The sequence below is a fragment of the Athene noctua genome, chromosome 20, assembly GCF_965140245.1.
Source record: "Athene noctua chromosome 20, bAthNoc1.hap1.1, whole genome shotgun sequence".
Lineage (NCBI taxonomy): Eukaryota > Metazoa > Chordata > Aves > Strigiformes > Strigidae > Athene > Athene noctua.
In genome coordinates, this window is record NC_134056.1 from 10,717,414 (window position 1) to 10,742,709 (window position 25,296).

A 25,296-nucleotide genomic window follows, 5' to 3' on the forward strand; every position below is an offset into this window, starting at 1 on the left:
ACAAAGAAAAACCACCAGCACCCCAAAACGGCGTGTCGGGAAAGCCTTGGCCCTAGGGAGGGCCAGTGTCACCCTGGAACATCACCAGGGGATGCTCAACGGGACAGGGAGGGAGGGAGGGACTCGCTCCCCTCCATCCCTGCTCCTACAAACCACCACGCACCCAGGCCCCAGCACCCGCAGGGGCCCTCGCGCCTTCAGGACAGGCCAAGGGCAGGTTGGTAGGGTGGGGTGGTGGATCAGGCTGCTGGCTCTTGTGGCACCTCTCCCCTTGGGTTTGCTGGGGCTCCGTCTTGCTCAGCTGGAGCCAGGGATGCTGCAGCCGCTGGGACAAACCTCCCTGGGCCGTCTGGAAGCGAAGAGGCTCCTGCAAGAAGCAGAAATAACTGGGAGCACACAGAGCCCTGTCGGCCTGTTGCCGCCTGCCACAGTTCTGTCCCACCTCAAACCCCGCCGCTCCAGCGGTTTAGCCTCATGTGCTAATAATTAACGCGAGCACTCGTGTTTTGCCACGAACTCCCCGTTTTCCTGAAGCAGCTGCCAGGGGCCCCGAGAGGAGCCGTGGGGCTCAGCCCCGGGCAGCCTGGAGCCAGCAGGAAGCTTCGCCATGGCGCTGGGGCTGCGGCCCTCCAGCCAGGCTGACATCGCCCTCTCCCGCACCGAGCGGGGCGAGCAGGGATGGATCTCCACATCCTGGGATTCCTGCCAGCAGGAAGAGAAAAACCCAACCGCCCCAGTGCTTCCTCCGGCTGGGAGCCCGCGTCTGGCCAGCTGGACCTTTCTCCATTACGGGAGCAAGGGACAATGTAGATCACCCCACCAGCATCCTCCCACCCCGATGGTTTCCCCGCGAAGCTGGAGGAGATGTGGCTTTGCCTCAGCGTTGGCTATAAATGAGCTTCTGAGCATCAGCTGCAGACACGGATGCCTCCTCTGAAAGCCAGCAGCTGCTTCTCGCCCGCTGTGCCAAGGCCCTCCCAGCAGGTATCGGCACACTCATCACACCTTTACCCCGAGCAAAAGCACATGTAGTCTTAAAAAAGGACATCTTTATTTACATTTTTCAGTCCTTTACATTTGGTGATTTAAAACCCAGGACAAAAAAATACTCCCCAGAAGCCATGGTAAACATGTAAAACTGCTAGTTTACATTTTCAAACCCAGTAATAAATTGCGCAGAAGTCTTAGGTTGTACAGAGCCATCATAAATACTGTTGTATAAAACCCCAAAATCTGTAAAGGAATAAAAGAATTACATCAATGAGTATTGATACAAGAAAGGGCACAAGTTTTTAGGGTTTTACACCACTAGTCCCTCTTGGGATGGAGGGATGGGACATTCCTGTTGCAGATAGCTGGAAATATTTTAAAATACAAAATAAAAACCCCAAAGACCCCAGAATACTCTTGACATCCTCTCTTGTGCTGACTCAATAAGAAAACTTCCTAGCAGAAAATATTTACTTTTAGAAAATTACTGAAAGTTCATTGGAAAGCTAAAAAGAATGACTGTCCAACAAAAAGAAGAGCCTTCACATCCCCTGTCGCCCCTTTCCCCATCTCCTGCAGGCAGTGGGGCAACAGGCGCCAAAGCAGAGTTTAGCAAGACACAAAACAACACTGAAAAAGCCAAAAATATGGAGGTGGCACACGTGGAGAGTGGAACGAGAACAAAGCCATGAAGGACAAAAAAGCAGCAGCAGGAAAAAAAAAGGACAGACAGTATTTTTGGTATTTTCCACTGAATGCTGGTTTGGAAACAATTAGCTCACAAACTTCACTCACGCCCCACTCCTTCTCCCCATTTCAAACAAAATCAAAACCAAATTGCTTAAAAAATTTGACTGAATTCCTGTGTGCTAAAGTTTTTTAGCCAGAGCTGGGCTTGGAAAAATGGGCTTTTTTTCCTCTTTAGGGAAAGAGGGATGACGCGGGGCCTACAGGAGCTCCCCAGGACTTAAAGAGGTTGAAGCCAGAGAGGCTGCAGAGGAGACAGCAACAAGACTGAGGACAACAGGACCATCCAGTCGCTGTCTCCAGAGAGAAACATACTCACACCCAAACATCAGTTTTTGCGCCACTGTGCTCATCCAAAGTACTTCTATACCCCAAGAACCTGCTGCCATGCCCTGGGGCCGTAACTGCTGGAGAGGTTTGAGAAGAGCTGGACTAGCTCCTCCATCCTGCATGTCAGGACTGTTTCAAAGGGGTCCACAAAACATGAACAAGGCTCTTTGTGTCAGGCTTCAATTCCCTGCTGCAGTGCTGGGTGACAGGCAAGGTTGGGCAGGAACGTTGAAAACCACAGCGCTTTGCCAGTTATTTCTGTCCGCTTGCACAACAGCAAGGTTGCTCAAACGCAGACTGATACCCAGCTGCATCCTGGCCAGAGCTGCCTCTCCCTGCAGGAGCTGGGTGTGCCCCGCCCAGCATCCGAAAGAACAAGGACCACCATGAGGTCTGGCTCCAACTCCCGCCACAGCAGCCAATGGAGATGGACACCAAGAAGAAGAATGTGTCCACTCGCTCTTTGCTTTGCAAAGGGAACTCCACACACAGCAAGAGGTGCTGAAGGACCAGTTTGTAGCAAATATAATTTGGGAGAGCAAGCTCAAGCGCATAGGAGCGCTGCAGAGATGCTGGGCACAAGGCAGGAGCTGCGGGAGGTCCAGTTGGTCCCTCCTCTCCACGGCCTCCACCGAGAACAGGAGCTCAGCCGGGTCAGGAGCCCATAGCCCAGCCCAGCCCATCCAGAGCACTGACAGCTCATACAAATTTTTACAGAGGTGTGGAAGGGATTTGAGCTGAGCCAGGCAAAACAGGTTCAACTAACTGGGAGGAAGAAGAAGAGCACTGGGGAAGATACACCATTATGGACAAACAAGCACCTGCCTTTGACCCCCCGCATATCAAAAATGCTTTTCATGGCGGGCACAGACCACCACGCAAAGGAGAGTCTTAAATAATAAAAGCTGGGCAGAAGCATAAGTTGAAGAAGGATCCTCATGCCCGAAACACAGATCACACCTCAGGCTACTTGCACTCACTTTAGGCAACACCAGCATGCTTCAGACATGGTATCACCAAGGTGTGGGTGTGGGGAGGAGCCTCCTTCCATTTTTAGTAAGTTTATTCCAAGTGGCTCTTTAGGAGAGGGCACGTGCTGGTGGGCTCCAGCCCTTCCAGCCAGACCTTAGCTGTTCCATCTCCCTCCTCCTGAAGGGAGAGGCCACTCTTCCCTCCCTCCCCACCAGCCCACCTCTCCCGTCAGGTAGCAGCACCCATGGGCCACCAGGACAAACCACGGCTTTGGGACACAGCACTGCAGTGGCTGCTCCCTTCAGAGCCAAGCCCACAGGGTGCCAAGCTCCCTCCAACCATCGGGAACTACGAGCTCAGCACCGTGGTCAGGCTGCACCGTGTTTGTTTTCCTCAAGCTGCCTTGGCAGGAGTCACCATTCTTCGCAGGGAGAGCAAAAAACTTGCTTCATTTTATAAGAAACCAGCAAGGTGCTTTCCTGGATTTGGCATGAACAGGCACATGGATAAGCATCAGAAATGGATGAAAAAGCACAGCATTTCTCTTAGAATAATTTATTAAATACATCATTAAAATTTGTATTTATGAATTCAATCATTAAAAACAAAACATCTCATATATATATATATATTCAGGGACAATGACAATCATTCTATCAACATTGGTGCATGTTGTGCCAGCACTGCTCAGAACAGCACCTTTTCTACACTATCCTTAAAGCAGCTCAACACTTAAAAAAATAAAATAAAAAGCATTTGCAAAGAAAGAGTGCAAAGCCAGCTGCCTGCCAGGGGTGTGCAGAGGCAGGCTAAGATGAGGAGGCAGAGGCTGTAGTGCTCTTAACAGGTTTGTTAGATATTGCCCACCCAGCGTGAGACAGCGTGCAGACCAATTCTCAGAGGTGCCAAAGGTCTGCAGTCCACAGTTTTAGCTGTGGCTGGATGCCTGCAGCTCTTAAGTATCTGGTTTGTGGTTTCCTCAGCTTGGGCAGTCAATACTAAAAAAGCTTAACGAGGGGGGGAAAAAAAAAAAAGCAGCGCAAAAGAATAACGTTGTTTTACATCCACCAGCTTCTTCCCCCGACCTGCCAGGTCCAGCAGAGGCTGCATATGAGGCGCAGCAGTTGGTGTTCCCGCTCACTCATTTCTGCATCCTGCTGTGGCTCGAGAGGTGACAAGCGGTGATCCAGTACCGGCTGGTGGAGAGGACAGTCCCCAGGCCAGGCACCCTCCTGCGAGAGCCGCCAGGCCGGGCCTCAAGGGAGGGTCGTCCCAGAGGGAAGGGCTTCCAGCGACAGGGTCCTTGGGCAGACTCGGAGGTAGCATCAGACAGACTTTTGTAACTTGATTGTCATGTAATTCTGGCCTGCCGAAGGCAGCGGCAGCTGGGATGGTGAGGGCACTCCGCAGGGGTGGGAGAAGGGACTCGGGGGAGCAGGTCCCCCCTGCTTCCAGACTGACTAGCGCTGTTCGTTCTGGGCACTGCACTCCAGCAGTGAGCAAAAGGATGGACCATCTCCTACAGGGCTTCTGAAAAACTGCCCTTGCTGAAAAAAGCCAGAAGCTGGCTGTTGGGCACCCCACAGTAAGGCTGGGCTCTCCCTTGCAGCCCACCAGGGCCTCCTGGGTTACAAGCAAGTGCCCCAGGGAGCTCCCCGATGCCAGAGCCTGCTCTGCTCTCACCCCACACGGGCAGCAGCCCAACATGCTGCAAGAGGGCTGAAGGCTGCCAGTCACTCACCCCACAACACAGGCATAGTGAGGGCTTGTGCTTTTGGCTTTTGAAGAGTCCCTGACCTCTTACTCCAAGAAACCTCCTGTTTCAGCTACCCTTAGGACCTATGAGGACAAGGAGGAAGGGCTGTCAAAACCCCTTCTGGAGAGCACATGGCCCCTAATAAGAGAAGAGAAAGTCCACACAGCCCAGCCTTCACCTACAGTGGAGACATGCCAAGTCAGGAGCATTTCAGATAAGGCATCGCAGGTGCTTTGATAGTAAAGCAGTTAGTGTTGACTACAGTACAGAACACAGGCTGCTGCAGAGGGCATCCCTGGAGCAAAACCAGTTCTCCAGCACTTGGTGCAGCAACAAGAGATGGTTCAGTTTCTCAGACCTCTCCTATGCACACACACAGGTCACTCTGGCTGCCCTTTTTTGGATTATTTTTCCCCCCTCCCTAGAAAGAGACTTAAAAAGCCCAGGCTGGGATGTGCCGTTTACCCCACCAAGCAGCCAGAGAGATAAAAAGACACCTTGTGCTGTACCAGACTTTGCAGTAGGCAGGTGAAACGTGGCGCCTGGGGTGGGCAGCACCAGCGGGACTCAAAGCAGGGGAGGCTAGTTGCCATTGCTGATGCTGGAGTTGGCACTGCTGCAGCTCTGCTCATAGGATGGAGGCGCCTCTGCGGGAAAAAGAAAGAGTAAGAGTGGTTATGGTGGGTGTTTGGGAGGTCCCCTTCACAGAATCCCAGAATCATCCAGGTTGGAAAAGCCCTTGAAGCTCCTCCAGTCCAACCATGACCCTCACCCTGACCGTTCCCAACTCCCCCAGATCCCTCAGCGCTGGGTCAGCCCGACTCTTCAACCCCTCCAGGGATCCCGGGGACTCCCCCCCTGCCCTGGGCAGCCCATTCCAACGCCCAACAGCCCCTTCTGCACAGAAATCCTTCCTCAGAGCCAGCCTGACCCTGCCCTGGGCAGCTTGAGGCCATTCCCTCGGGGCCTGGCGCTGGTTCCTTGGCTCCAGAGACTCATCCCCCCTCTCTGCACCCTCCTGGCAGGGAGTTGCAGAGGGCCAGGAGGTCTCCCCTCAGCCTCCTCTTCTCCAGACTAAACCCCCCCAGTTCCCCCAGCCGCTCCCCAGCAGACCTGTGCTCCAGACCCTGCCCCAGCTCCGTTGCCCTTCTCTGGACACGCTCAAGTCATTCAATGGCCTTTTTGGCGTGAGGGACCCAAAGTTACTTCACCCCAGTCTGCATAACTCAGTGCAGAGTAAAGCGAACTGCTAATGTGTACAGGTTCAGGCATGCAGGCTCTCTCTCCAGGACCTGAACCACTGAAATCTATGGGGTTTTCATACGCACACACAGAATTGGAGCCAGCCTGTCCCATCCTTATCCTGATGCCTACAGAGATTAAAATCAGCACCTCAAAGTCCTGCTCTGTGCCTCCCCTTCTTTCACAAGCATCCTCCTGTACTCCAACACTCCAGATCACAGGTGACCCATGCTCCGTGCGCCCCACGCCAGGTCTGAACTGACAGATCACGTGTCTCATGACCCCAGTGCTAACAGACAGGTTTGTTTGGGTAGGACTGTGCTAAGTCTGTCTGTGCTAACTGACACCGCTGGTCCCTGCCACTCCAGCCTGGGACAAGCATGGCTCCAGCAATCCAGCACGCTGGGATTTCCCCAAGCTTTTTCACCCTGGACAGTCTTTCAGCTCCCGCCCCCACAGCTTGTGTCTTCAGACCAGCTGCAGGCCCACTCCAAGTCAGACAGAAGATTTCAGTTACATCATTTTCCTGGCTCTGTTCCCACCAGCCTCAACATAAGCCAAGAAGTTTTTCTATCAGTGGGAGGCTGAAAGCTCATTTAAGAACAGGGAGATCCTCTCATGGCGAGCCCAGGGCAGGCACGGGTGGAGACGTGGGAATGGACAGCCGGCTTTTACAGCTGTAAGAGGGGACTCCTGCAGAGGCTAAAGCAGGCAGAGATCTCATGATCCCCTGACATCAACGCCCAGCAGGCTGATATCCCTATATTCCCACCCAGATCACAGCTAGCAAAGAGACTCTTGTCACAGGAGACGTTTACTACCACACTGCCAGCCCGTTCAGCTCTCCGGAGCAGGCTTCTCACCGTATGGGTAACCCCACGTGCTGTACTCTGGAGGCAAAATGAGAGAGCTGGCTGTGGGGACAGGCACCACGTTCCCCTCAGCATAGTAAGGGACAGTGGCTCCCGTTGACAGGCAAAGCGTGGGGTGGTTTGGGGAGCCCGTCTGCTCTGAGTCCACCCTTATCTCCTGGAAGCTCAGTCCTGGGGCATAGCTGAACGGCTGCTGCTGGGAATGGCTTTTGGTGGGGATCAAGACATTGTCCATCGGGTGATAACCGCTGGCAGCCTCCTCTTCCTCCGGGGGAGCACTGGGTACCACTGCAGATGGTATGTGCTGGATGGACCGGGAGGGGCTCAGTGGCACCCTGTTCACAGCAATGTTACCAATATAAATGGGGAGAGTGACCGAAACCTCTGGCGACTTGAGGGAAACCTGGAAGAGAAGGAAAGAACAGTGGCATCCTCTGCATTATACACTGCACCGGGAAGGTTACCTGAAATGAGGGCCACCTGCACCACACAGCTACAGAGTTCAGAGACTGAGCTCTACCCAGAAGGGAGCACGGAAATTGCAGAACAGCCCACTGCAGCTCCCCAGCAGCACTGATCTACTTACTTGGATGTAATAGTCGATATGTATGAGGCTACAGCCCTGCAGAATGGACTGGGGTAGTGCCGGAACGAGGATCTGCTCCTTCCATTCTGCATGTTTCCAGGCTTTCACTCCAGAGCCTTCCACCTCTGCAATGGTCCTCAGGTCGTAAATCCAGCGCTTGGATTTATAAGCTACTTTCTGCACAGACAGGAGAAAATACAGCTAGCAGAAACATTTCAGACAGTCTTCTGTCTCCCATAAACATGTCAGGGCACAAAACCACTCAACTGCTTTGTCAAATAAGCATAAGCACAAACTTAATGTGCATTAATATAAGCAGAGCAGAAATACCCATCATTATATGATAGACTGAGTTGGTATAAGCAAGACAAGATCTACCACCTCCTTCCCCAGGAAGGTAGAGAGAAACAGAGTTAGCGAGAGGTCTGGACTCCTCACTGCCACCTCCCAGCCACATGCAGCAGAGATGCACACTGGTGAGAACTGCCCCAGTTTCAGAAAGGCCTCGTGGGGCTGGAGTAGAAGCACAAGCTGAAGAATCGCCCTTTCCAACACTCACCTGGAGCAGACTGGCTACCACAGCACCAGTGTCCCGGCCTGATTTGTTCTCTATGTCCGTGCGGAGCTGGATCGCTTGCCCCACAATATACCCCTTCAGATCCGAGGTGGCAGTCAAGATAATGTTGCCACTTTTCACAAGCTTGTAGTTGAACTTCTTGGTGATTGACATAGTGTTGGGCTGCTGCAGGACAGCAAAGAGAGATGTTGGCTTGAGAGAATCAGAGAGCCTCCAGGGAAACACTCAGAGATTCAACACAAACAAGCAGAAATATCTGGTCTAAGAGGACACAAAGAACCAGCAACACAGGACTGCCACAGACAACAGGTCTCATTCTCCATCCCCCCAGTTTTGCTGTCCTATTAGTCACTCTTCCCTCCAAAGCGAGGTCCCCAAACCCACGTCTCTACAAGAAACCAGTGCTATTGGCCAACACCTCTCTCCGCATGCTGGAAATTCACCTAAATCTGTCAAAGCAGCATGTGGAGGAGTCAAACATCACTTGGAGCAGGGCAGGACAAGGCAGGACAGATCAGGAGTCCTTGTCCTGATCTTGCACAGTCAGGATGTGCAGAGTTGTCCAACCACACAATTTTTCCCCAGACAGCACGCAGGACAAGGACAAGTGCTGCAGCCCTGGCACTTCCCAGCCATGCTCCTCCTTGTTCTTACCTCGATGTCAGGGATGTCATTCAAGTTGAGAGGGCAGAGAACATAGAAGATCTTGTTGCACTTGTAGTCCTTGGAGAAGCGGGGTGTGTCTATCACAGCTTTCACCTGATGGAGGACCTTGCCAAAAGGGCCTTCAAATGATGTAGGAGCAGAGGCTGGAGCCAAGAGGGAAAGAAAAGGATCATAAGGCTGAATCAGGCCAAGTGTTTCTGAACTGGAAGTACAGTCCTTTTAAACAGCTTTCCTCTTCACTTAAGGAGTTCTGCAAGTACTTGAGAGACAAAGCACATGGAGATTCCCCCAAAGCTGAATGCTTAGGTCACTCAGAGACCTTGCTGCAACCTCCTTACAGGAGGGATCCTCTGCAACCACAGGCGCAAGAGCAGAGATCCTCTCTCTGTGCACACTGCGTACAGGACAGCTAGCCACAGGCCAGGACCCCTGCCCACACCCAGAGAGCTCACAGGGTCACGCTTGAAGAGACATCAGCGACAGCCCAGACCTGGCTTTGCACCAAAACAGAAGGTACCCGCTTGTCTAAGCTGCTCTGCTGTCTGTGGCTGACCTTACGCTCCCTCTAGCATCTCCGGGCCAAGCTGCCTGCCTCTGTCATCCGGCCCGAGTCCTGCTCAGCACAGCTTGAGAGGCTGGAAAAGCCAAGGCTTATGTAGAACTGCCTTCAGCCATTTATCTGCATCGTACCTGGCAGCAGAAACTGGAAGGGAAAGTTGTGCTCTCCAGCTGTCAGGACCCCTGCAGGAAACAAGAGTACAAGGTAAGTGGGACAGGCTCTTGCCTTGGAATGGTGTGATCATCTGGAGAGAGCGGCCACCACTTGGGGAACCACACACAACCTGTTCAGCTGCCTACAGGCCACTGGGCAACTCCAGACCCTATGAGCAGTGCCTGAGTCAACAGGAGCATCTGCTCCTACCCACCTCTCCTTGGGACAGGAGATGTCTCCATTCCCAAGGACTGGTTCTACATTGAGATACCCTGAAAATATGGTAGTTTGGGGCAGGGTTTAAGGGATCCCAGTGCCATAGCAAGTGGTTAGCCCCAGACTATTGACACAAGGCATGGAGAAGGGATGCTGTATGTTTATCTTTTCTCAAGTAGGCTACAGCTGCGGGGAAGGTGAGAGAGCATAGGCACTGTCTGATGGTGGTAAGGAGTTCTGGTGGGCACCAAACTGCCACAGCCTTAACCACACACCAAGCCCCATGCAGACCACACAGTGTTCAGGAACCAGAGGTCCACCTCCAGGCCTGAATCCACTCCTCGTCCCAAGAAGGGACCTGCAATACTTCAGCCTGGATGCTTAGACAACAGAAGGAGATTTCAACAACATTAAAACCTCAACACTGGTTTTCTTCAATCACATCCCACTCTACAATGGCAGCCTTGAGGGCACAGATCAGAGCCAAGACTCAGTGCATGGCTAAAACAGCTACAGACTCAGACTCTCTGAACCCATCCAATCTCCAGCACTTCCATCCAGATTCCCTCCCAGGGCAGAGTGATGGCTGAACTGGTCCCACAGTGTGATCCAGTCACATCAGGCAGCTCCCAAGATTGCCCTTCAGTAAGAAAAGCACTAAGGTTTATCCCCATTTGTTAAATATGTGTACACAGGAGAGGTTCTGTTTTAAAGTGGCAGTGCTAGGAGGAGACCTGGAGACCTGTGAAATCAAGCTGTGTTTATTCTGCTTGTAGAATCATTGCTGGAGGTACCAAGGCTCTAGATTTGGCTAGCTCTTTTGTTGATGCAAGACGGAGGAGACAGCTTGCCCGTTAGCAATATTGGCTCCACAGAGCTGGCAGTAAGAGCCCTGTTGTCAGGGGATTAAACAGATTACGTGACAGGGGGAGGTGGGGAAGAGAGAAGGGTGAATCCCCACCCCCCCGACACTGCGAGGTAGGAGGTAGGGAAGGTGGCGTTTGACTTGATGCACCCTTCTCACCCCAAAAAGCTGCACCTCTGCCCCTCTGCTCGCTCAGCCAGCCCACGGGGACCTAAGGACACCCCAGCTGGCGTGCATCCCGCCTGCAGTGCAAAGGTGGGCAGAATAAATAATATGACAAGCATCCCATCACATACCACCACAAAGGCAAGTCAGGAGAAAACTAAGAAATGTCTATTTATACACTTTGTCCTTACAGAGAGGAGCCAGATTTGCTCATTCCCATCACCCCAGCCAGAACACCTCCCTAATCACTTCACTCCCCGTCCCCCAAATAAAACTGAATTATGTAGGCTAAACTGCAACACCCGCTCTTGTCACCAGGTGGAGGCACAAAGCCAGTGACTGCCTTGGCTGCCAGGCCTGATGCCTTGCAGAGCTGGGACAGGCACGGAGGTGTAGGGCAGCTTCTCCTATTCTCTTCTTGGGAAGCCTCGCTCGGTTAAAGGCAGTAGCTTGAGATGTAGCAGGCGCCGTGGCTTGCTGGTTCCAGGGTAAAGCCTGGCTAATATGAATGACTCGACTAACCCAGTGCTTGTTTGCTTCTCCAAGGGTTTCTGCCTTTTACTGGGCACCATTCAATGCTGATCTTATACCCATTACCCTCACTTTGCCAAGCAAATACATAAACTCTCTCGTGCAGCTTCTGCATTGCAGTAAGGGGACTTGCTCCATCTGAAAGGGAGAGAGAGCAAGTCCTGTTACTGCAATGCAAAAGGGAGATGGGAGTCCCAGAGGGTAGTGGCCACTGAGTTTCCACCAAGACCTGGACACTTTTCAATTGTCTGACCCACAGAGCCCAGACAAACATGCAGACAGCAATTTCAACTCTGCTAGGAACATGAAACTTCACAGCCTTTCCAGGACCCTTAGGAAGAGCTCACAGACTCCACGAAGTGGAAGTCCCTCTTCTACATTAGAAGCAGCATGATCCAACAAGTCATTTTGGTCAAGCTCCTGCCCAGCTCATATGCACCAACAGAAAACCAGGCTGAAAATGAACCTGTGAGCACTTCATGTTCACAGTTTCTAACCCCCTGCAGAAAACCAAGGGCCTTGAAGGATGCTCCCAATGGCAGCACCGAGCAAGGCAATAGGCTCTCCCAGCAACATGATGGCCAGTATCACTCACAGAAAATGTGGTTTGACTGGCAGAGCCACCAATTGACTTGGTGGCACTGATACAGTTTCCACACAGGTAGCCCAGTCTCCGAGTAGGTCACCAGATGAGAACTGCACACAGGTCAGTGCAGACCACCCCGAACAGCTCAGACCAAGCCCAAGCACCCAGAGATCTGTTGGCTCCCAGCATACCGAGACTTGCTGTGACCCCACCTGGGGCAGGGAACAGCCTGCAAGCCCCTTCTGCAACAAGCTGCCCACAAGGGCTGGAAAACACTGTTCCTGCTCTTCACATCCAGTGATGAGTTCCAAGATGAGTTACCCCAGGCTGAAGTTGCATCCCATAGCAGTTTACAGGGACCAAAGCCATGGCAGCAGTGCTTGGCTCATGGCCATGAGAGCCCAGACCTCAGTCCTGCACCTAGCAGGGAGCCAGGGAAACAGTGAGTTCTATTCTCCACTCCCTTAAGTGGAGAGATGCTGTAGGCAATTAGCAGTAGCTCTTGTGTTCAGACCTGCTTCTTCCAGCCCACACCCTCCTTCCCCCAAAGAGAAAGAAGCATCTTTATGCCAGCCCTGAGATCCTCCACATACAGGGAATTTTCCAGCAGGCTGGACCAAGCACCCAGGTCCTACCTAGAGGGGCAGATACCACCCACCATATGCAGCTTCATTTTGTAGCACGGCTAACGAACAGCCGGCTGCTCACCGAGCCCCACCTTCCAGCTGAATGCCTGCATTTCTTGCCCTTATGGCAAGCATGGCAGCTCTCTGCGCAGGTGGAGGGCCTATGATGGGTGGCAGCACCTTCAGCCCTGTGTCTGGCTGGAGCCCCCAGTAGCAGCTGTAGGCACCCTTGGCAGCCCGGAGCAGGCATTTGAGAAGTCTGATGGCACAGAAAGCAGAAGGGGTGTTGGAGTTCAGTGCCAGAGTTTTTCAGAGACAATGGTTAATAAAAATAAGACGAAGAAAAACAAGTGATCCTGACCAAGACGGGAGACTCCTGTGAAAGCACCGGCGTGATCCAGAGCACCTAGCAGAGCAACAAGGCAGCAAGAGACTGCAGGCAAGCTTGAGTCCTGCTTGTCTCCTGCTGCAGGCAGGAGAGGCAGGTATTTAGCAGTAACCCCACACATAGAGCTGATTCCTGGGCTCCTGCTTGCCTCTCCTGGCAGAAGCTCCTCCGTCATGGACGCAGTGGAGGCTCTGTGTCCAATTTGCCTGGGATTACAAAGCCATTTTGGTCTTTTGCCATGTGTCTTGGTGCCTTTGGCAGGTGGAAAGTTGGCGAGTCCCAAGCTGAGCCCTCCCTTACCGTGGGAAGGGAGGTGGCAACTACTTTTAAAGTCTCCAGCTGGCAAATCTGCTCCTAAAGGCTCAGTTTCCATTTCCAAATGCTGTCTAGTCTTGCTATAATGGGGAAAATCTGCAATTTCCCTTATCCCAACCACCCTGTGAGCACAGGCAGGGCACAGTCTGACCTTGTGCCAACACCCAGGTACCTCTCACATGGAAAACAGCAGCAAGAGGCACCTCAGCTCCCTGGGAGGGATACTTGCAGTGCTCACCCATCTTGCCCGGCCACCGCGATGGCAGGACAGGGCAATGTGTGCCCTGCTAGCCATGCATGTGCCTTGGATAGATCCCCAGATCATGGCATCGTGTGCAGCATACAGAGCTGTTCTGCCTGCCCAGCTCCAGCACCCAAGCAGCGAGGGGGACACAAAGCCCATGGGAAGGCATTCATAGCCCCTATTCCTCCAGCCCTGAGAGCTGCAAGTAAAGATCCAGGACATTTATAATGTGTTAATTTCACCTGCAAACTGACTTTGCAATAGAGACAGTTGCTGGCAGCAACAGAGGTGAGAAGATTTCCCGATGGCCACCCAGACATGCAGATACCCGGGAGGAGCAGCCCTTTCTGAAAGCTCCTTTCTGAGCTGCTCCTGAACCACCAGCTTTGCCAAAGCAAGCCCCAGCCTGTGCCTGGGTGAGAGCAGGTCAGCAGAGTTCAGCATCTCTCGAGGGGTCTCCGAAAGCCCCACGCAGCAGGCTGCAATGCACGCACCGCGAGGGGAAAGGGCTGTGCAACCCACCGCAGCCACGCTGAGCCGTTGCCTCCCCATTCCCAGAAGTATGAACAAAGACCACAGTCAGCTTGGCCGAAAAAAAGCTTTTCCTGAAGTTTACGCACAGCTAAAAATAACCTGAGAAAGTCATTAGGCGGCAGAGGCAGCTGGATTAAATGCAGGGTTCTATGTTAGTGCCATCCTGCAGCAGCCTCTCCTCCAGATAGGAGCTGAGCCAGCAGAGATCAGCCACCCCCACACTGCTTTTGGAAACATCCTCCCTAAAGATTCCTGGAGGGAAGGGAGCTGCTGCCCCAGACAGCCTGGGAAACAAACCCAAACCCAGACAACAGGAGCAGAAACAACTCGCTTAACAGTGCGCAAGAGCCACCTTACAGTGCAAAGCAGAGAGTGACCTTGGCAATTTCCCTGAATCCAGTGGAGATTTGTCTGGAAGCAAACAGACTCTCCCATTCACAGCTCAGCTGGTCCCCTGTGCTCCACACTGGGACAGAGGGACAGGGGGTCGTTCACTTGTACAAGCGGGCACAGAGGAAGCCTGGGAGGAATCATCATGCACAGAAAGTAAATGCCTTGATCCAGAAGGCTGAAGCTGAGTCTTCTGCTGGGTGCCCAGGAGGTAATCTGGTGACACAGACAGGCCGAGGCGGGGCTCCCTGGTGCCATGAGAGCCTGCAGAGCATCACCAGTGATGGGGAGCACAGCCCCGAGGTCAGCTCTGTGTGTCACAACAGGCTTCGGTGCTGCAGCACCATCCCACAGCACTCAGGGCATCTGTGGTCACACTGATGTGCAGTGGAGGGACAGAAATTAATGGGTTTTCCTCAGAGTTGTATGGGGTTCCCATGCAAAGCTCCAGCTGACCGTGCCCTGAGCCCACCCAGGCGCTGGACGCACCGTTCTCTCCCCTCAGTCCTGCTTTGATCCACACGTTTCCTCATGCTCAGTGCAAACCAGCACACCACTGCACAACCACAGGGGAAAACATGACACCATCGTAACCGTGTGTTGGTGAAATGACCACACGTCTGTATTTACACTGCTAAATGATCCAAGTAGAGCTTACTCCACCACAGCTCAGGTGTTGAAAGGGTCTGGACTCTTTCTGAGCAGTGCAGCTTCCCTGGCTAGTGCTGCCAGGCCCCTGCCCAGGCAGATCCAAAAGCCAGAGGAAGCGACCAGCCCTTCAAAGTCATCATCCCTCCGAGAGCGAGAGGAAGCTGCCTGCCCACACCCTGCCTGCCAGCCGAGGGCTGGGAAAGGTCCTCTGGCAGCCTCTGCCCCAGCAGGAGAGCAGGGCAGGGCTGGGGTTCAGGAGGAACCAACTACACACCAAGGACACTGAGGCCTACCTGCTGCGCCCTGCCTGGGCTTCCCAGGGCTGTTCTACAGCTTCCTGGGTTAGTGACCTGTGCGAACAGGCCAGTCTTACAGTACTGGTGGGGCCAGATCTGCCTGGGCTGCACGCTCAAACCAGTGCCACCACAGGGACATCTGCCAAACGCCTCCTCCCAGGCTGGTTCCCCCAGCCCCAGTGTCACCATCCCAGGGGAGCTGGAAGCCACAGGTGGTCACAGCCGTCTCTCCCCAAGGCTGACCTCCACCACGACAAAGCTAGGACCTCCAGGTTGGTGCCAGTGGGGGGAGGCACTGGAGAGAAGCCAGAAGAGGGTTGGGAGCTGCCTCGGTCACTGATGCACAAACACGACAGACTCAGCCAAGACTTACTACTCAGCCATGTGAGATCTCACACTCTGGTGCACTGGGAGAGACAGTCCAGACGTCTGAGCACACAGCAGGCAACAACAGTGCACAGTACAACACACCCCTCTGCCTCGCCAGGATTCATCCACAGCTAGACTAGGGTGAGAAAGATGAATATTCTGTGCATTGCTCCCTTCATCTCCCAAAGAGGAGGCTGCTATTTGCTCAGCAGCCACAACTAGGATCCTGGAAGGTGTCCCTGCACCCCAGGCACAGGACCTGGGGCACATCCAAAATGGGCTCCTGCCCCAACCTTTGAGCAGACAGCACTGGCTCTGCCCCCTCCTGCTGCACACGTGGATGCTAGAGCAGGAACAAGCTGTGCCTTTGGAGTACACATTTTTTTGGTTCTTCTAGTAGAGGAACAGCAGGCCAGGCCATATGGCAATTTCTCTCTGGCTACTTGGTGAGTGATGCATTAACTGTCCTGGCCAACTCATGTAGTACGGAAAGGTACACGGTGCCTGCTGGTCCCCTGCCATTGCTTGTAGCAATATAGTCTTCCTGCTGCCTAAAATCAGCCCTCCCTCTCCCCTGTGGAACGAGAGCTCCTTCAAAGCTGCTGAGTTAGACTGGCATCAGTGCTGCTGCTGCACAGCTTGGGTACCCTCCTCTCTCCAGGCAGAGAGAAGGAAAGCAGCAGGTTTGTGTTTTCCACTTTCAGATGGAGAAACAGGCAGCCCTGCCTCTGTACTGTGCTACAGGACATGGATTCTCCAGCTACTGGAAGAACCATCACTCTCACTACAGTCCTAGCAGCCAGCACCCTCCTCACGCCTGCCCTCCTGTCTCTCCTCATCCACCTTCACAGCCCAGAAAATTGAGTATTAGACATAAACAAGAAGGTCAAAGCTCTCCTAGCTCACAGGAGGCTGCATCAGAGACATCAGATAGGAAGCATTAGTTTTGCACTTCAGGTGATGCCAGGCCATTGCAACTTCAGCGTGAAGACTCCAACTCAGTCTCCAGTGGATAAGCTAATCCATGGGATTGCAAACTGCAGCAAATTAGGGTAAATGCACACAATTGCTGGTGCCATCCCTGGAGCAGACACGGGTGCCTCAGAGGGAGCAGCCAACAGCTAGAAGAGCGACCTGCTAGCAAGCACAGCCAGGGAAAAACTTGGTGTTTAGCTCAGCTGAGTTTTGCTCAAATGAGAGCTCTCGTGGTACAGAGCAGCCCTTCAGCCGAGCAGAGCAGCTGTGCAGCAGCGAGGGAGCGGAGTCCCCAGCAGGCTCCAAGCTCCTGTTCAAAGCAGCAACTCACACTGGATTTGGGTGCACACAAACACACAGTAGGAACAACCTCTAGAACTCTGACATGGTTAATGCTGCTGAGATAAACCTTTCTGTAACACAGAAGGTAGAGAGAAAGGAAGAAAACACACCATAAAGCCCAGCACTGAGGCTAGGGCTCCACCATTCATAAATCCCTGTCAGCAGTTTTCAGCAACATTTTCAATGAATTAGCAGGATCTGGCAGTACAGCAACACTGCAAAAAACCTCTGAGGATTAACAGTGATCTATTGAGGCAAGAAATTGGGAAGTGCTGAGGAAGCTGCTGTGACCCAAGGCAATTGCAGCTCCTTCCATGTGGTTTTCCTGGGCTGAACCTTCAGTTACTGCTCCTGAACCCAGCAGCACAGTGTGACCACGAGCTGGCACCAGCCCATCCTAAACGGCTCACCACTGCCCACAGGCACCCTCCTACTCTCACCTGGCCAGGGGCTCTTCAGGAGCATCACTCGCTGCTTTGCTACCTCCTGCTCACACAGTGACTCCTCAGCACAGAACAAGAGACATAAGTCTCACTGTGACTGCTTTGTCAGGTCACTAACCTTTTTAAATTCAGCTGGAAGACAGGATTGTCACCCTGTGCCAACTGTTGACCATGAAGGTGTGGTGCTAGGCCAGCAGAGAACCACCTCAGGGAAGAGGTGATGCACAACTGCCCCTTTTTAGCAATTTCTGCAAGAAATCTGCCAGCAAAGGAAGCGTGTGGAGCAGCCAGGAATTCCCTGCAGTGCCTTCTAGCTAACTAACAACCTGCCAAAAGTAAGGTCAGCTGGAAATTACAGGCAGCTCCCTGCACAGGTTCAACTCAGGTACAAGCAGGATTTAAAGAGAATGAATAAACTAAAAGTCTACCTTTGCATGCACCACCCATCCACAGGGTAAGAGTTGTGTGTGCTGTGGGAGATACAGGGTGTCCGAAGAAAACAGCCCCATGTGGGTACAGGCACATGATGGATCTGCTCCTCTCCAGCTGAAAGAGGCCAGAGCTGCAGCAGGGGAGGGGGAAGAGGAGCGGGGCCCTCCAGAGCTGAATTACTCCATTATATGGGATCAAGAGAAGCATCTCTCTGTCCAAGAGCGGCGGGTACAAGCAGTGCTATTTTGCACCCGCTGCAACTGGTGTACTTGATCTCCTGCATTGCTGACACCTACAGAAACCCAACACCCCCCACACTTGCAAGGTTCCCCCAACCCTACTGCATTTCTTTGCAAAAAGAGAAACTAAGAAAAAACAGCACCAGGGAGCAGTCAAAGTCCAAGTCAAACCCAGGCCAAGTGAGAAAAGCAAATCCCCCCTTGGCCTCCCCTCCAGGATGCAAATAACGAGCCTCCTGTGAGAGCTACCCACGGGCTGAGCAACCTCCTGGACACTGAGCTGTGTCCTCCAGCAAACAGAGCAGCCAGAGGCTCCAGACCAGCTGGTACACTCAGCACTTCCCTGCAGCTTTTACATAACGAGCCCGAGTTCATTAAACCACCGGCCTGTGTGTTATTGCCAAGGCTGCGGCACAGGTCCCACACATCCCCCAGCAGCTGACGGGTGCTTGCTGCCTCCCGTTTGCTGCTCAGCCCTGGCCAGTCCCAGCAAAAGGCTTTCCCAGAGCACGGATTGCACTGCTTGAGCAGGGACAAGCACTGCGCCAGCAGGGTCCTCTGCAGAAAAAACACTGGTTACCAACCTACGGATGCTCCAGGGACAAGGCTGAGCCCTCCACACCCTGGACACTGCTTTGATGAGGGGTGAGAAGGGAAATTAAGGATGAGGCCAGTGCCTTAAATAAGTGCCATATGCTCTGAAGCAGGCATCTGGGTTATTTCAGGGCCTGCCTCCTTTCTCATACAACATACACCCTTAAAAAAACCCACAACCAAACAGCGTGTAATACAAGCAACAGCTAATGCTACAGAGGACACGCTGCCTCCTCACTGACTTCAATGCAAACGTGTGTGGGTGGAGAAGTGCGGAGCCGCTCTTCAATGCTTAAAGACCAATCCAAACCTCGATAGTTTTGCAAGCCTCCTCTCCCCTTCCCCCCCACGTGTCCTCAAAGAGCACAGCTCGCTGTTTTTAAAGTTACTGCTCAGGATGTGGGAAGGGAGAGCACGAGGAGGGTTGTTTTTCAGGCTGAGCCTGCCTCCCTGTACCATCCCCCCAGATGCCAGCACTGCTGTGGCCCCGCTGGAACATGGGCCAGGGACCCGAAAGATGGAGAGGCCTTGGCTGTGCGACCTTGGGGACACCAGGGATCCTCCCTCAACCCGAGCCAACACTACAGGGCTGGATAAGACCTCTGCCAAGTGCGCTGGGGGCTGCTCCACCTTGCTTTTTTAAAATTATTTTTTGACACAGAGGTTCAAGAAGGAGAGGTAACAGCATTGCTGTAAGGAGAGGGGAATGCAGGAACATAGAGTCCTCTGAGGCAGAGGCAAATTCCTCCCCTTCCTCCATTTGTATTCCATTTGTGCTGCTAGGAGGTGACATCCCCCTTTGTGGATTAGATGCTCTTGCAGCACTGCAGAAAGGCAGCCCTCCCACCTGAACACGGGGCCTGCCACGGTCCCTGCCCTCCCTCCTGCTCTTTGCTTTCCAGGGCATGAGAAGCAAGGGGGCCACAGCCAGCCCTCACCTGAAAAACAGGCACGTATTCACCCCAGGGGGTTTCTGCATGTTTTTATGCACATGACAGGACCATTCCATACACCACCGCAGTACTTATCCGCAGCCGCAGTAACCTTTGCTCGTGGCACTTGCTGCTTTTCACCTGTGACTGGCCAACACTGGCCAGGGAAAGTCACACGCTGGTGGTGCAGGCTGGGCCCGTGCTCCTTTGGGGGTCCTTGCTCGGGAATGCTTCTGACTCCGGTAACTCACCTGCACCCCGGGCTCCTGCCATCACCCATCTGAGAGCATGGTCCAGCTCAATGCCCCATGTCCCAAGAGCACAAGACTGCCTCAGCTTCCCCTCCCAGCTGGGTGTCAGACATGCAGGAGGCACCCCAGGGAGCACCCACGAGCACTGGGTGTGCCTCCCCAGAGGCAGCTGCACCCCAAATCGCTTTGCTGCCAGACACGGGAGCAGCCCGTCTCTGCCAAACGCTCTTGGCCAGAGTCGTTGGGAAAGGGACAGCTCTGCTCTGAGCAGAGCAGACACCAAGGGACGTCCTGTCTGGCTGAAGCTCCTTCAGGCTCCTTTCAGGAAAGGCCAGAGCAGCTGAGAGCTATTCCTGGTGAGCCCAAAAACGCCGTGGCTGAGTCAGCGTTGAGGTCCTGCCCTGCTGCTCGTGTCCACGAGGCCATTGCACGACTACTTAGCAAAACTCCAGCCGCTGCCTCGCTGCAGGGCTGTGCTGTGCCAGAACGCCGTGCTGCCAGCGGCGCCGTCGAAGGAGGCAGAGAGACGGACAGGCAGGGACAGGCAGGGACAGGCACGCGCGGAGGCAGTCATAGAGCAGCAGCCCAGCTTCCCCGCTGCTCCACTGGCTCGGACATGCATCAATGTCATGGCGAGGGCTGCGACAGCAGACAGTTATCTCGCTTCCCCATGCCGCAGGCTGGAGCGGTGCCAGCCCCCAGGGCTTTTGTTTCCATATCCGCACAGACCAGCGCAGCAATTGCAAGGGACAGTTTGAAAACTGTCTCTGGTCCTGCCCTCTCCCACCCACATCCCATCGCTCATTCCTCTGCACCCTCCAGGCATGGGGCAAACATGGCAAGCCCAGGACAGTAACTCCTGAGCTTGTACCAGCCGCACAAAGAGCAAGTGCCCCACAAGCACTGTCCTTGGCTGGGATCCCATGCACAGGGACCACCCGCCCTCCATATCTGCTTCCCCGCAGCTGGGAGCCAGAGGCTGACAGCTCCCAGCAGTTGTGTCCACTTTGACACAAAAAGCAGAAGAGCACAGGTCAGTGACTGTAAGTACCTGGCACACTGCTCCAGACTGACTGCTGGTAGCTGGAACCAGGCTTTTTCCTGTAAGAGCACAGCAGCTTTGCAAGACAGAACAGCAATGGCACCACAACACACCTCAGCTTTTGAGCGCAGGACTCCACAGTGCTACAGGACAGATTCTCCCTTCAGTTCATTACACCTCTGACACAAGTCATGCACTACCATTTCTTGTCTTCCTTGCCTTAAGTTGCAGAAGCTCTGGATGCCTTCAGCTGGCCCCTTTTGTGCCCATCACATCCCAGGCACGCAGCTGGGCAGCTGCCAGCTCCAACACCAGCTCCATCGCAGAGTGAGTAGCCGAGCCCTGCCACCCCAGACCTGGGCACCCACTCAAGTCTCGGGCTAGCAGAGTCTGCAATACCAGCAGTTGACAGCAGCACTGCACTGAGCAAGGTACAAGAGTCTGGGTCCCAGAAAATTAAGAGCCAAAAGACTAGGGCTTTCCATGAACAGTTTGAGAGCTGGGAAATCAGATTTCAGACATCTTTGAAATTCAGGCCTTCAAAGGGGACATGTCAGAAAGCACATAGCCATCAATGCATTTTCCTTCCATCCTTCCCAGTCCACATTGGTCCTAGTTGTCAGGGGGATGGCTCCTAAGGACAATCTCACAAGAACTGACTGCCAAAACAGCTATCAAATTCTCCCAGGGGCTACAAAACTAACAAACAGCACACCCACCTCTTACCACTCCTGTCTCCTGCTTGGCTTTTGCCACTGCTCAGCAGCTTCACCAGGACAGAACCGACCACAATATGACAGCTCTCCCTCGAATCATTAAATATTAGAAACAGAAGTTGGAAGGTGCATTTTTTTAGTGCAGTTGCAGGTTTAAACCTCTCCAGAAGTCCACAGTCGTTCATGGCCTCCAACTCCCAACTCATCTAAGCTCAACAGCCTGCAGCACCTTATAAAACCTCTGGGATTTTGCTACTCGAACATTCACAGCTGGGCTCTCTGGCTGCGCTCAGTGCCGCATCCAAAATCAGGCAGGAACATTCCTTACTGCCCTCCCAGGCAGTTTACCTCCAACTGCAGCCCCTGGGCTATGAGCCAAGCCAAGAGGCGAGCCAGCCAGCTGTCTCCCTTCCCTGGGACCAGAAAGCAAGCAGCGCTCTTGCCAGTTGCTGCATGGATGAGGTCAGTCTCCCCTTGACGCTAAAAGCTCTGCTTGAAAAATTGCTGAGCTAGCAGAAACTACCACTTCAGTTTTACCCATTTCCTGTTATAAGATAAAATGGCATCAGAGGGCTGAGCTCTTGCCACCCTGGGCTTCTGCCATGTTAGTTACAGCTACAGCCACTGCCTTCAGCAGGTGAATACATCTTGATTTCAACAGGAGACAGAGGACAGCATGAATTATTTGTGGTAAGGCTGACCTATTTAACAGCAGAAAGACAGCATTCATTCGAGCCCAGATTCCCCAGAGGCTGCTGGTGTCACTTTACCCCACAGGATAATACAACCCACCACTATCTCTGGGCATCTTGGCTTGCTGGGGGTGTGGAGGTAATTGTCCTAGGCTGTCCCTGCCATGCTCTCAACATGACACTTCCACATCCCTTTCAGTGCAATCTACTCCTGGTCTGCAACTGGCTTCCTACTGACCAGCTTTGATGAGTGTTTGTGACTGTCATTGACAACACACATCAGAAGTGGGCAGAGTGAACCCATAGGGCCTTGAAACAGCGAAATCGCTGCTGGCAGCTCCATTTCAGGCAGACCTGGGCCAGAGGATGCAAGCAGTGTTTGCAGGGTGGCTGCCAAGTTCTGCAGCTATTCAGGATGCCTCCTCTGCACAGCCCCTTCTAAGCTCTTGTAGTCTCTAATATTGGCTTCCATCCTCTGTACACAGGCCAATGCAGCCTGTGAAGGGGTATTTCACATTGAGAAGATGCTGAAGTCTTGGTGATACATTTCTGTAGACATCTCAGAATCACAGAACTCCACTATGTCTCTGTGGAACTTACCTTTGTCTGCCAGAGACAGCGTGCTGTTAAAGTACTGCTCCTCCACAGTCCATGCTGTGTCATTGATCTTGTTAGACACCCCACAGGTTCCAATGCAGCTCACCTTGATGGCTGTTGAGAGAAAGCACAGATGTAAGCACTGAAAGCAAAACCTAACACTCATACTCGCTTCATATACTGTATGTGGACTTGTGCAGGAGCAGGGCCTCATGAAAACACACACAGGGTGGAAAAATGGAGCAAGGGAACCAGGTCATGCTTTCATTTCAGAAGTACATTTTGTCCTTACTCTCAGCACTACTGCACACTCCCTGCTACCCCAGTGCTATTCCCGTAAGTCCTCGAGCTGGCCTCCTTGCACTTTGAAAGCCTAAACAGCAGTGATTTCAGCTCCCTGAGAGGTAACCCTCTCTCTAGTTTTCTCCCAAAGGAAGCAATATCCCCTCCCAGTATGTGCCTCAGCACTCAGGCTGGCAGCAGAGATGCTCTCCAATAGGCTCAGGTGTCCCTGTCCAGACAGGGATGAGTGGTCAAGTGCTCTGCTGCCTCCCACCCCACAAGGAGCTGGGCATCCCTCCGAGCATCCCACCATCCCTGGGAGGAGAGACAGGTCCCACACGAGCCTGTGAGCCAGCTGAACAAGGTGTATAGCCCTGTTTGCAGCCGCAGCAGAGTGCTGGACACCCCAGGGCAGGCTGAATGAGCTCTGCTGCTGCTTGAGTTCACAGCCAGTCACCCCCACAGGACACCCCCAGCTCCTGGGAGCCTGCTCCCATGTCACGGGGTCAGTCTCTGCTTCAAAGGATTGCAGCAGAAGCACTTTGCCCGCTAATGCTTGTCCTGGATCAGGACCTCTGATCACCTTGATAAGCATGTTTCTTCTCAGCAGCCAGATACCACTTAAAGTGAGTGGGTTCCTCCTCCTGTTAGAGACACAGGGCTCACAGCAAAGACACAGAGCAAGGTCTGGAGGCACTGGAGATGCTATCTGACCCTCCCAAAGCAAGGAGAGTAATTTAAACTGTGTTTGTGCCATGCCTTGGGAAAGTTACCCCAGAGCTCACCCTGCAGCACAGCTTCCACAAGAGTTACATGCCTTTCAGAAGAGCTACACACAAGACATTTTCAGTTAGTCTTGGCCAATTCACAGCAGGCTGAAATTAAGCTCTGATGTCGACACTGGACAGACACAGACAGACAGACGTGACAGACTGCCCTTGTTGCACAGCAGAAGACGATATTCGGTGCTACCCTCATGCAGGGAGGATGCAGGCAGACCTGTTGCAGTACAAACTGGGCCTTCAGGGTTGTCCCAGCCTGAACATCCTGTACTTACTCTCACCAGTTTTGCAACAGCTTTAATGGATCCCACAAGAATCCCTCACCTGATTTGCCAGGTGAATAGTTCTGCTGGCAGGAAGGTGGCAGGAATTACCAGACACTTCCCCCATTTCACCCATCTGCTCTCCTGTACTCAAGCTGTGTCTCACAGAAGAATCTCCCTGGGAGGCGGGTGACCAATTTTCGTTGGCTTAAGAGCTCTCCCCACTGCACACACTCCAAAGCTTCCTCAGCCATGCTGATCTCACCACCTCCACCCACCTACCCAAACAATGAGGGCTGTAAGTGATGCTGCTTGCAACCACCTCAAACAGCTCCCCAGAGCACCTGCGTGGCCAGAGAGACCTTGTCCTCCATGCTGACTCAAGACAGGGTGGATAGAAACCCAAATCCAGCCCTCTCTGCAGGGAAAAGGCATAGTTCTTACCACAGGCCCCTTAGCAGTGCTCTTTATCAGGCATGCAGGTGGAATGGGCTCCTCAGGGTTCAACGCCTCTAATCCCACAACGAAGAACACTTTCCACACCAGATCTCCTAGTACATCTTCACAGCCTGATCATGACTTTGAACACCAGAGCCTGTTGCAGGCAAAGTGCTGTTTTATACTCAAGGGCAAAGGATAAGCAGCTCCAGAGGTCAATTCTCATTAACCAGACATCAACAGAGCCACAAGGCCGACACCTTAGCTTGCTAGTTTGTGTCTGTGATGGCACTTCCAAGGCAGGGGGAGAACAGGAGAGCGTGGCCTGTGATGGGAGCTGCCCACACCACAGCACCCAGCATGCCTGGTTTGAGCAGATACAAGCCCCCTCCCAAAGCAAATCATCACACCAAACCCCCCTGAACGCCCCCATGTGACATCCAGTTCTTTTTTTTTGCCAGATGGCAGAGTCAAAACCACGTCAGGGTTTCAGCATCAGAAGGAGCAGGGAGCAGTTTTAGCAGGGTGACATCCTGCGTACCCACACACTGGTTCCAGCTCTCATGCTCCCACCTCAGGCACACCGCCACGTCTCTGGGCTCACGACGAGCCTGTCCCGCTCTGAGTGCGCCCAGATAACTCAGATGGCT

The 25,296-nt window shown here is 53.3% G+C and overlaps 1 protein-coding gene across 2 annotated transcripts in view; it reads right to left on the minus strand.

The window, feature by feature from the left end:
- Positions 1-1,076: 1,076 nt before the first annotated feature.
- Positions 1,077-25,296, minus strand: part of ARRDC1 (arrestin domain containing 1) — a 39,318-nt gene continuing 15,098 nt past the window's right edge. Inside the window, exons 2-8 of one of the 2 annotated variants that reach the window (XM_074923823.1) lie at positions 22,885-22,995; positions 9,429-9,479; positions 8,727-8,881; positions 8,055-8,237; positions 7,496-7,672; positions 6,901-7,312; positions 1,077-5,442 (exon numbers count right to left, since the gene is read on the minus strand). In XM_074923823.1, coding sequence (XP_074779924.1) covers positions 5,378-5,442; positions 6,901-7,312; positions 7,496-7,672; positions 8,055-8,237; positions 8,727-8,881; positions 9,429-9,479; positions 22,885-22,995 — 1,154 coding nt within the window. In that variant the 3' untranslated portion in view covers positions 1,077-5,377. The remainder of the gene's footprint in view (positions 5,443-6,900; positions 7,313-7,495; positions 7,673-8,054; positions 8,238-8,726; positions 8,882-9,428; positions 9,480-22,884; positions 22,996-25,296) is intronic. The other variant, XM_074923824.1, reaches the window with a different exon arrangement.